The 12,957-nt window shown below is 45.2% G+C and overlaps 1 protein-coding gene across 5 annotated transcripts in view; it reads left to right on the top strand.

The window, feature by feature from the left end:
- LOC308285612 (receptor-type tyrosine-protein phosphatase F) overlaps positions 1-12,957 on the top strand; it is a 169,239-nt gene that overhangs the window by 138,489 nt on the left and 17,793 nt on the right. For all 5 annotated transcript variants that reach the window (XM_080726423.1, XM_080726426.1, XM_080726424.1 and 2 more), the window contains 4 exons: positions 3,259-3,378; positions 4,224-4,378; positions 5,850-6,135; positions 10,983-11,161. In XM_080726423.1, the coding sequence (XP_080582549.1) occupies positions 3,259-3,378; positions 4,224-4,378; positions 5,850-6,135; positions 10,983-11,161 (740 nt within the window). The remainder of the gene's footprint in view (positions 1-3,258; positions 3,379-4,223; positions 4,379-5,849; positions 6,136-10,982; positions 11,162-12,957) is intronic.

Raw genomic sequence — 12,957 nt, 5'->3', positions numbered from 1 at the left:
TATTTTATTCTTAAAATTACAACTTTCTCATTCTGTCGCTATCAATAATTTTTGTAAGAGCAGGTGTGACTTTCAAATTGTAAATTCATGCCCTACTTCGTCATACTAGTCTATAGTGTCACACAAACGTACCAAATAAGCAATCTTTTAGCAATTTTTGAATTTCAATCCTGAAAAGTAACAGTTTTGGACATAATATTTGGAGGTTTCCAACCTCATATTATGAGGTTTCCACCCATCAGAAACAATATGTTGTGTATACTTCATATAATTCATAAATATCTAAAAAGAAAAAGAAAGAAAGTTTTTCTTGGTGAGTGAGTGACGCTGACGCAGTAGTGCAACGAAGTACGAACTAGACTTGAGTCATTGTTTTATTGCTCATACAGTGCAGGACTCAGCAGGACTCACTTTCCCTCTCTGTCGACTGTGCTCTCCATGTCCAATCACCACTTGTCAGTGGTGCTTCCAGAGTTCTGTTGCAGAATCCCTGCCCTGTTGCTTTGATCACATGCCACTGAGTCACAACGCTTACACACACACATGCACACGCACGCACGCATGCACGCACGCACGCACGCACGCACGCACGCACGCACACACACACACACACACACACACACACACACACACACACACACACACACATACATTTGGATTACTATACTTGTGAGGACTTCAACATCTTAGGGTGGTATTGAAAATTGCCAGAAAATGGATGAAAATTTGCTGACAAATAGCAGATATACGGTACAAGCTCACAACGCGTTGCAGCATGAACAATGTGTAGTTGAGAAATAGTAGTTGTAAAAATATTTTCAACCACAAAACAACCATTTGTGAGGACCATTTTCTTGGTCCTTGTCAGGAACAAGAATATTGTTCCTTAAATGTTACTATACTTATGGGGATATTTGGCCCACATAAGTATAGAAATACACACACACCACACCACCACACACAGCCAGCCTGCTGTCATGTGCCATAGCAATAAGAGGACAAATATCAAGTCGCCTACAGAAGCAGACGAACTAGAGCTTCCTCCACCACCTTCACCAGCAGCCGATAAAAGCCAGAAAGGTCAGATAAGAGATAGAGGACTTGTAAATGAGACCGGCGCTGTGACTCAGTGGTGTGTGTGTGTGTGTGTGTGTGTGTGCGTGTGCGTGTGTGTGTGTGTGTGTGTGTGTGTGTGTGTGTGTGTGTGTGTGTGTGTGTGTGTGTGTGTGTGTGTGTGTGTTGAGGTGTCTAGGGGCGTGTGCCATGTGTGCATTCAGATAAGAGAAGGTCTTTGACTGCGTCACATCCTAAAAGCTAGGCGGCGACATCTGAGGGCCGACTTTGAAAGCTCAGAAAGATGATAGTAAAAATCTGCAGTGTGTGGGATGTGTGTGTGTGTCTCTACTGTATGTGTCGCTGCATGCTTCTGAGAGAAGGGTAGACAATGCCACCCAGTGTCTTGACAGGCACCGGCTACTAATCCATTATGGATTCGTGTCCATCAGTCGGTGGAGTTTCTTGTTTCTCCCGTGATCTCTGCGTTCTGCCTCTGAACAGTGGAGCTGTCCGGAGGAAGTGTCCCAGCGATGGGGAGGGGTACATTTTTAGGAGGTGAATCGGTTTCGCCGTCGTCGGGTCGATTCGCACCGACTTGGAACAGGATGAAAGCATCTACCAAAATGTCAGCCAAGTTCCGCAGTTCCCTCTTCCTCACTCGTTCTGAATCAATAGCCACGGGTCCCAAGTCCCAACAATTCTGACATTCAGAGCGTATTTCCCATTTACACAAGCATAACAGTATGGAACAAATTGTTCCAAAAAGACAAATTCGAGATGGCCTGCTGCACGTTTCGCATTTTTATATCATCAGCATTCAGGTGATCCTCTTCAGAGGGACTCAAGCTGAGCGAGCACGTAGAGCTCATAGATTACCCTATTGCTTAGGTCATGAACACAACGCATGACGTGTAGCAGTTGATGGACTGCCTGTCGCCTGGATTGAGTCTCTGACCTTTTGGTTACAGTACAGTCCCCAGGGACGTCACAAGGGAGGGGAAAGTGGGACTGAGTTACTAGGGCCCAAGGTGGAGGGGGTCTTAATTATTTGATACTTTAGCTATTGAAAAATAGCAGATATACAAGCTCACAGCGCGGCACCGAGTGCCGCGCTGTGAGCTTGTAGATCTGCAATTTTTTAAAAGACGTGAAAATGTGCGCAAATCTTTGAATATATGTGTTTTTTATTAAGCAAACATTTGTAACTCAAATTTTGCTTCTGGGGGGTCCCTGGAACTAAATATTTTGAGATGAGGGGTCCGCGGCCAAATACATATCATTTTGGGGGTCCTTGACATGCAAAGGTTTGAGCACCACTGACATAGAAACCTTTTATTTATTTATTTATTTTTTTGCTTTTTACCTTCAAAGACTTTTCAAAAATAGCAGATCTACAATCTCGCAGCGCGGCACTCGGGTGCCGCGCTGTGAGCTTGTATATCTGCTATTTTTCAATAGTTAAAGCACAAAACAACGCAGTGAATCCTTGTGCCCAGGGCCCAGAATTTGGTGCGACACCCCTGACAGTCCCTCTCTAACCACCGCTGCCGGCGTAGACAGCACAGAATCCGACCAATGAGGTTTTTTTATTAGCCGGTGCGTGCAGGCTGTGGTCTTCTCTGTCGATAAATCTTTGACAGTACAGAGATGGAGCAGGGGCCGCTGCCATTACCTGCAGCCTGGTCGTCCAGTCCAGCTTGTCCCGGGGACATATGGAGCCAGGTGGCCAGGCCTGCTGTCACGTCACTACAACGCCTGGGCTTTTAGACACATGTCTCTCTACCTGGCAGCGCCCGGTGATCACACATTGTGCCCTGAAAGCCAACATCACAAAGCGATGCAATGCACCCGACTATTAGCTAAAATGGGAAAATGAAAATAATCATAGGGCTGGTCAAACGGAGTGGGCTGATTTTTAATCTATGCTCAAGAGTCTCATAAACACACATACACACACGCTTGATGTTTGACTGCGACATGGCAATGCTGGAACTGATTAAAATGTATATCTGTCTCCGATCCAAATGTAATTGGAAAACATGGTGTGTGGCCTGGTAGCTCTGGGCTCGCTAAGCATATCCACCACCCGTTGTTCAGTGTCTTTCTGTCAGAATGATTCTTCTTTTTTTTTTTTTGCTCCATAATTTATCCCAGCATGCTATTAGCGCATCGCTAAAAGTGCTTAATCTTTGGTGTTCTCAGGTGAAGTGTGACCAGTACTGGCCGGCACGAGGGACGGAGACCTACGGGATGATTCAGGTCACCATGCTGGACACCGTGGAGCTGGCCACCTACAGCGTCCGCACCTTCGCCCTCTACAAGGTATGAGCCACACGGAGGAAGCCTTCTCTCTCTTAACACATCGGACGCCCACGTGGTTTTGACGTCTTAATTTGCTGGTGCCCATGGCAACGCGTCATTTTACCTACCGGCGAGAGTACTGGCGAGAAAAGTAATCTGAGTAAATGTAATCCGAGTATGTCCTGTTTATTTCGCGAAAATCTTTTCTTTCAGTCAGGACCGTTTTTTATCATTTCTAAGCCACAGTGTTTGTGTTACGGCATGTAGAAGAGGCTGCCGTTTTGAGAAAAAAATGAAAAAAGGAAGAGAATCCGGAGAAAACAGCATTTTTGTGCAGCCGCTAAACAGGAAGTCAACGAGACACACAGCACGTCCGGGTGACGTAATTGCGCGCTGCATGTTGGGAAATGGAGTTTGTTTCATCACCGCGTTAGCCAAGTGCAGTAGCTACAGTACAGTATAGTTTACTGTACAACGCGTCAAACGCGTCGTGGGCCTCCAGCGACATCAAAGAAATTGACTTGTAGACACCACGTGGGCATCCGATGTGTTAAGGTTCCAATTGACGGTGGCGACGGGAGACATTCACATTTTCCAGTTTTATTTTAGTTGGCTGTTTTTTTGCACCTGTCCATGACACTTGTCAGGTTTAGTGAAAGTACGGTAGTGAAGCTAACAAGCGATTTCGGGGGGAAAAGTGAAGGACATGCGGAGAACAGCCATCCCAATGTGACAAGCGTCTGGTGATGAGAAATAGCCAATTAAAGTCTCAAAATGTCAGGGTGTCCCTTCAAGCTAATTTGAAGTATTTTTACTCTATTTGTACTTAACAATAACCCCCTTCTTTCTCACTTACACGCACACAGAATGGCTCCAGTGAGAAGAGAGAGGTGAGGCAGTTCCAGTTCATGGCCTGGCCTGACCACGGCGTGCCCGAGTACCCCACCCCCATCCTGGCCTTCCTCAGAAGGGTCAAAGCCTGCAACCCGCCGGACGCCGGGCCTATGGTGGTCCACTGCAGGTGGGATACAGCTTGGACTTGGACAGCTCTGATCTGTTGTTTATGACAGGGGTTTTCAAAGTGGGTGACGGGGCACCCTGGGGTGCCGTGACGGCAGTCCCAGAGGTGCCGCGAGATAATTTGGTAATATTTGGAATCTATTTGGACACTTGGAAAAATGTTTAGTGTCATTTTAAACTTGAAGTACAAAGTTATTTTCTGTCAGCTCTAACCAAAATTGCTATTATCTCAATGTTTTCTTCGCAACATAATCACTAAAATATCGTCACTGTCGGGCAGAAACCTTGTATCTCCAAGTTTCAAATGTGTACGTCTTTTGGTAAAGCAAAGCCCTGCTTCATCATACAAGACCGTCACACAAAACTAGTGAAAACAGCCGATCTACAAGCACAAGTAGTGTGCTTGTAGATCTGCTTTTTTCACATTTTATAGATGTACATTTTAGTACATTTTATAGATGATAAATACAAAACAAACGGTTTTGGACATACAAGGTTTCCACCCGACAACTATGATATGCTATAAATATAAGGTGCTGGGAGTGAAAATTATAATGTAGGGGTGCCTCGGATTAAAACAAATATTCATGGGGTGCCCTGAGACAAAAACGTTTGGGAACCCCTGGTTTATGAAGTGAAAGTTTTGGCTTGGGCAGCACATATGTTTAGCATAGAACTGGCCTGACCCCGTTCAGGATGGATATTCTGCAAGGATGTTGGGTATTACACTGTGCCTACTGTTTGGATGTTGGGAGGCTTTGCACTGTGTTTACCATGTCAGTGTCTATGATAAATCATCTGGCAAATTAACTGTTTTTATAGGAGCGGTAATACAAGCTCACTTGATAGTATATTCAGTTTTTATGTTCAGTTGTTCTGGTTTATGTTTCCTCTGTAAAATTGTTTCTGCGTGGCCGCTGAGAAGTGCTATGTAACTACTGTATATGAATGGGTTTATCTCTCTTCCTTTCTCTACTTTATAACATCCATACCAATCATAATCATAACATAGGGAGGTTAGTAATGGCAATATTAATAATGATAATATATAATATGATGAATTTATATTGTTGCTGTCGCACAGAAACCTCGTATCGACGTGTCTTGTTTGGTTTTCATAAATCAATGCCCTACTTCATACTTCATAGTCCATAGTGTCACACAAAAAGGTGTGACCTACAAGCTCACAATGTGACACAATGTGACACGTTGTGAGCTTGTAGATCAGCTATATTTGAATCAATGATGTGAGTATTACCAATAACTTGTTGTGACTACTTTGGATCCACTGGAACACAGGTCCCTTTTTGTCATTTCCTGAAAAGTAATGGTTTTGGACAGCAATATGCTGACAACAATATGCTATATATATATTGCATATCGGCATGTACTGTACCTGCAATATGCTATACATTGTCAAAGACAAAAGAAGATTGACATCTCCTTGCTCTCTCCCTCCCTCCCTCCCCCAGTGCGGGCGTGGGCAGGACGGGCTGTCTGATCGTGATCGAGGCGATGCTGGAGCGCATGAAGCACGAGAAGTCGGTGGACATCTATGGCCACGTGACGTGCATGCGCGCCCAGCGCAACTACATGGTCCAGACGGAGGACCAGTACATCTTCATCCACGAGGCCCTGCTGGAGGCGGCCACCTGCGGCAACACCGAGGTGCCCGCCCGCAACCTCTACGCCCACATCCAGAAGCTCACCCAGCCGCCGCCTGGCGAGACCGTCACCGCCATGGAGCTGGAGTTCAAGGTGACTTAAAACACTGATACTCAACCTGTGGGTCAGGATCCCCAGTTAGTTAGCTGCATTAGTATATAGGCTGGCTATGCCAGGCTAGTGACAACGCGCCATATAACCTATCCAGACCTGCCAACCCGTACGCATTTTGCGTACTAAGCACGCATTTTAAGGCTCTGTACGCAGGTACGATATTTCCCCTCATTGCTACGCAATTTCGGGGAATGGGCGCGGCCCGCGGCGTGGTATAACAACACATTCTGCAGCAGCAAACGAGGCAAAGATTTTTGCAACCTGCCGTGTAGTTCCTCCCAGGCACCACTTGAAAGGTGTGTGAATGGGGCGCATGGCGCTGGGGAGCACTAGAACAGAAGATATGCTCGTTTTTTTTCGGCAGAAGAAGAATTGAACCGGATGCCATGCGTGTGTTTTGGTTTTCAGCGCGGTGCAGCATGTACACTTACGCTACAGTACTCATCATAGAGTTATAATAAGAAGCTACTCATCTCATCTCATAGCTATCGCCGCCCGGTTTGTACAACGGCGATATTAATACGATTAATTTATAAAGAAGATAAACGGAGAATGGCCGTGTTGTGCCATTCATCGGTGTCGCCCCTACAATGCTGCCGTGCAACGAGTAGTCTGACTAACAGGTAATATATTAAGATAACACTCAGCTAAGGTGAATTCACATGTCAGCAGCCACGATGGTGAGAATGAAATGGTTGTTATGGTGTTGTCGCTCCTCTCCGCGACGCGGTTAGGGTTTTAATCAAGTGAATCAATAATATTATACTATTAAACTGCGGTCGCCCCCGCGACAGCTTGTTGTGTATGAAGCCTGTGTTATACTTCGTCATACGACGGTGTTGCACGTGAGCGAAGTCGGGAAATGTCAAAACTTGTGACCAGGTACAATGAACTGTAGCATACATTGACCATGATTAGGCTTTAGAGTAAAGATCCAAACGAATGAAAATAAAATACTGGGCTCCCTGTTCCACTATCTCTAAATGAGTATGAATGGAGGAATTTAATAGGGGGACTATGTGTATTGTCAAAAACATTAAAGGTGAACAAGTTATTTATCACCTGTGAATATATGAAGACATTAATGGTTTGTTAACAATGAGTAGCCTGTATCCTCTATGAATGAATATACAGACTAGACGGTATTTGATCTATACACAATGTAGGCCTATATATCAATTAATGAATGCACTAGAAACCTACATGAGTTGAATACTTTCAACTTCATGCAAATCATGCACAGAAAGGTGGTTTTATTTAGGCTGCTCAATTAACAATGTTTAACAAAGACACAGGTAAATATTTAAAGGTAAATAGCCTACCTGACAATGTAAAGCTATTTTGCTATTTGAATAACATGATTATGTTGATGTATGTTCATTCATTAAGTCACTGGTGAGACTGTTTTGCTAGTCTATTGGGCTAATTGTTAACTAACTCTGAGCAAGTGCAGTTAGTATATTTTATTAAAGATTTGTCAACAATATTGCCAAAGCAACATTACTGTATTGCCTGGTAATACTAGCCTACCTTTTCTCCAGACCAAATGGCATTTTTATTTAAAAGGTTGTTCTAACATCTTGCCTCCTCCTATTAGTGTAAGTCAAGACATGCAATGTGCTACATTTCTGGTGTGAAATTTTGTTAACATAACTGTAAAGGTCCCACCCAAAAAGGTGCATGGAACCCCCCAAAATATACGCTGTTTTGTGCGGGAAAACAACAAAAATTCGGCGCCGCGCGGGCACTTCGTGCCCGCGCATGAGTACTCAAAAAAAATTCCCAGGGTTGGCAGGTCTGCCTATCTAATGAAATGGTTTACCAGTGAGTGGGGTGCAGTCACAAGCCCAGGCTACTCTATTCATATGGATACTTACTTTAACATAAGGTTTCCAGCGGTGACTGCATGTAAATGTGTGTGAGTGGTCCTCACACATGGCTCCATTACTGTGGTATGTAGAATACTGTTTGAGATTTGTTCAAAGCTAACTTTGTTTCTCTACTGGAGCACTGTATTTTCTAATTGAATTAAATGAAACTAGAACGTAAAATCCTAAGTAACATTGCAAATATAATTAAGACTAGAAAACATCGTTTTTGTTTTCCCACCATTAGATCGGCTGACATCCGTTCTTTCTAAATAGCATCTAGAGGCGCGTGACGTCAGTAAATGACCGTCCGCCCTGAAAAGAAAATCCCAATGCACCACTGGTCGCGGCCTGAAAAGGTTGAGAACCACTGACTTAAAAGACCTAATGAAATGGAAAAATATGTGTTTCACACTCTTAGAGCATGAGCTGTGGTCATAATGAGGACATACTGAACAATTATATTGAAAAGGAAAATCATACATTTATGTCAAAAGACGCTAAAATGTCCAATCTTAATCACTTGATGAATTACTTAACGTACTGCGTGATTATATCAGCAAGCCCTTATGAATAATTATGATTCATGATTTCCCATGAGCCGTGATTGTGATATTCCCATTGCTCATGTTCCACCACACGCAACCTGATTTTCATTAGGGAGAGACTCTTGGGCTGCTACATTCTTGATCAAACTCAAGATGGCGGCCCGGACGGCGCATTACTCGTTTTATTAAAGTATGTATCTGAAAACTTTTAAGGTGAGAAATGGGCACTGCAGTAACATAAAGGTGCCTCGGCACTGACCTCTCTCTCTCTCTCTCTCTCTCTCTCTCTCTCTCTCTCTCTCTCTCTCTCTCTCTCTCTCTCTCTCTGCCTCATGCTGCACGATGAGACACAGAACAGCTGCGATATGACCAGTGTGTGCACATTAGATCCCATCGGCTGACACTGTGATTTCTTTGAGCCACAACACGCCTCCTTTCCAGAGGAAAAAAGCACAATAGCCATTTCATGACGTGATGAACCCATGACATCATTTTTCTGTGTACTTGAAGTGGCAATCCACCCTAAAACTGAATTAAGTCAGTATCTACAGACAACCAGTCAGACAGACAGACAGACAGACAGACAGACAGACAGACAGACAGACAGACAGACAGACAGACAGACAGACAGACAGACAGACAGACAGACAGACAGACAGACAGACAGACAGACAGACAGTCTCCCTAAGCTGGAAATCAAAACATCCAGACTTGAATTCGCAATGTCATCACAGGTCACAAATCCAATAACTGCTCCATAGAGTACTGATGTCTGACTCAAAACAACGCCCCTTGGGTCAAAAAGACATTTTTCCTATTGCCTTTATGTTTGGGCATTGTGTCAGGGATTTGGCTGATATAGAGTGATAGTAAACACAGGCACCTGTGGTAATCTTGGACGACAGAACCGGGGCAGCAAATGCACATATGCAAACCCGCATACACAACGAGAGCTTAAAAAGTGAACCGACACATGCGTGCACAGCTGATATTCAAGGTGACTCACAATCTTCCACACACACACACAAACGCATAGACGCGCCCACACACCTTCTGTCAATAGCTATTGACTGTGATGTTACTACATACTTCCCTCCCAGCGTAGCAGAGCCATTAGCCCCTTATGACCATGATCCATTCTGTTTGAAGTGATAATAACAACCACACGCCTGCCAAGCAACAGAGAATGACAGAACGCCATACGGGGGCCACTGCCCTGTCGTTCGAGCCCACACAGTCTGGCCTCAGATACACACACCCTGGCAGCGAGGCCATGCCTCTCCGTACACACACACACACACACACACACACACACACACACACACACACACACACACACACACACACCCGTGTTGTCCATCTGTCCATTGTCCGCTGCCAGCACAGTGCCCAATCCGTGCTGACCCCCACCCCCACGTCCAGCACAGTGGGAGCCAGTGTGAGAGCCCCCTTTGCCCCACAGCTAAGTTAGCTCCACCCTGGCTCCAGCTAGATAGCAGCACTGTGCGATCTACAGTGTGCCTCTGCCAGGTCAGGGAATATACGGGTTATGAAAAACCTGGAAAGGTCATGGAATTACAAACTGTCTTTCACAGGCCTGGAAAAGTTTTGGAAAATAATAAGGCAACAACGGTTTTTGGAAAAGTCATGGAAATTAGTTTTTATAAAAGATTGACACATAATCATTTATATGGAGGAAAGAAATGTAAATATATATCGACCCTAATGGAGTAGGTTATGCTCTGGGCCACGGAGAAGCATTCATAATTTAGTTAGCTTCTGCACATTTCACAGTTGGATAGACTATGTGTCTAGAAATGCTCTGATGTCTAATTTATACTGATGTCTTGCACGTGAAATTGTTGACCTACAAGTTGAGTTTGTGGATCTGCTATTTTCAGTGCAACACAATGCGCAACCAAGTATAAACCTGACTAGCTTTAGAGAACATAGAATATGCCAGACAAATGGAAGTTTAGCAACGATTGGCTACATTTGGAGAATGAAATTCCATGGCCATCAAAAGACATTGATGTAGTATGCATAAGAAATGTGGCCAAACCTTTGATATTTCCGACAGGGAAAGGAATGAAAGTGATGGAGAAGTCTTGGTCAATCCATAGGTCAGAATGTGTAGAAACCCTGTCTCATCTCAAATGCATGATGCATCGCTGCTGCATTGACTTGACGTCTCGTCTTCTGAAGACATTCTCATTTCCCGTGACAGCATACACTAAAGAGCAATGACGGGAGCATGAACAAAGAGAGAGAGAGAGAGGATTTGACACAGAAGCTTTCCAGGGCTCCTTGTTTTGTTTACATCGGGTCACAGGTCACTAATGTTCTCTCTCCCTCTCTCCACTGTCTGTCTGTCTGTTTTATGGCCCCCTCTCTCTCCTCCCTAACACAGAGACTGGCCAACTCCAAAGCCCACACGTCGCGTTTCATCAGCGCCAACCTGCCCTGCAACAAGTTCAAGAACCGTCTGGTCAACATCATGCCCTTCGAGTCCACACGCGTCTGTCTGCAGCCCATCCGCGGCGTCGAGGGTTCCGACTACATCAACGCCAGCTGCATCGATGGCTACAGGTCAGCACTCACAGCACTTACCTCTGCAGGGGATTTCTGCGTGTGCGTGTGCGTGTGTGTGTGTGTGTGTGTGTGTGTGCGTGTGCCTGAGCGTGCGTGCGTGTGTGGAGAGAGGGGGGGCTTGGTACATGTGTGTACGTTGGAAATTGTTGTTTGTAATTGGACTCGCAGGGGTTATGCAAGAATAGCTGTAGATGAAAACTAACAACAACACGAAGGCACAGGGAAAGGTTATGAAGGATAAGGATTGCTGTCCATGGTATCCAGCCGGGCTCTCAGTAAGTTCCCCCAGAAGCCACTGGATGCTCTGATGTACTGTGAGCCTCAATTGCTTCCCAGAGAGAGGAAGATGAGAAGGGAAGTCTAACATTATGCTGCACACTCACGCACAGACCACACACGCATATACAGTACATACAGTATATAGTACAGTACTGTACATACTATATTGTCATTGTCGGGTGGAAACCTTATATGTCCAAAACCTTCCTTTTTTGTGTGATTATTTTAAAAACGATTTAAAATAGTGAAAATAGCCGGTCTACAAGCACACAGCGCCTCGCATCGCGAGGCATTGTGTGCTTGTAGATCTGCTATTGTCACTACTTTTGTGCGACACTTTTGTATGAAAAAAAAAACACACGTTTGAAACTTGGAGTTACGAGGTTTCTGCCTGACAGTGACAATATATTTCTACACACACACACACACACACACACACACACACACACACACACACACACACACACACACACATACTGTACAGTATACAACCTACGGTTGAGGGGCAGGAGTTGGGGGATAGGCTACACAGCAAAATCCTCTGAGTTAAATAGCGTAAATACCAAAGTCATCCAGCAGGCTGCGGTGATGTAGACAACATCCCTCCCTTCCTAATGAAAGGTGCTCCTCCGAGGCCCACCCTCCACTGTCACTGTGTAAATAGTATAATTGCTGCAGGAGAGCATCCTAATGAAGTGTGTTTTGCAGAGCACCTCCCCCTCCGCCGTGGTCCGTCCCACTCTCTCCTCCTCTCTCTCCCCAGTCTCTCCCTCTGTCCCCTTTCCGTATCTCTTCATCTCTCTCTCTCTCTCTCTCTCTCTCTTTATAACCTCTGCTCTATCTCTCTCCTCTCACTCTCCATCTTAATTTTCACCGCCTGTCGCCAAGGCAGCTTATTTGGCTTCATCAGATGGTTCCGCGCGTTCGCGCGTGTCTGTGTGTGTGTTAGGACACTTGTTGTTGTTGTGTGTGTGTGTGTGTGTGTGTGTGTGTGTGTGTGTGTGTGTGTGTGTGTGTGTGTGTGTGTGTGTGTGTGTGTGTGTGTGTGTTAGGACACTTGTTGTGTGTGTGTGTGTGTGTGTGTGCACCCGTGGCGCCATGTAATTAAGCTCCTCTTAAAGCCGGGGCATAAATAAAAGACTAAACAGGGGCCTCCAGTGCCCTTCACCCCCCCACGCGCCTTCGAGAAAATACCATAATATGCTAAGCTAATGAGAGGCGAGCAATCGATTCCAGCCATGCTATTCTGGGAGGAGGGGGGGGGGGGGCAATTGTGCTGGGTTTTTGGCATTGTAATGAGGTTGAAATGAAACACCATGCCCTGAAGCACAGCGCTGTCATCTGGGGACGATGCTGAAGACATTTGCTTTGTGCTTCATTTACAGTTTTTGGGGCTACATGAGCCCATCCGGATGTTGTGCGCAGCAGCAGCAGTCAGCACTGTATGTGATGCTTGCAACGCTTGGCATATACAGTACCATACAGCAGTGGTTCCCAGAAATTAGACCTTTGCC

The sequence above is a fragment of the Nannobrachium achirus genome, assembly GCF_963921795.1.
Source record: "Nannobrachium achirus genome assembly, chromosome: 5".
In the NCBI taxonomy this organism is placed as follows: domain Eukaryota; kingdom Metazoa; phylum Chordata; class Actinopteri; order Myctophiformes; family Myctophidae; genus Nannobrachium; species Nannobrachium achirus.
The sequence above is the reverse complement of the archived record's forward strand: the minus strand, read 5'-3'. Positions and strand labels throughout refer to the sequence as shown.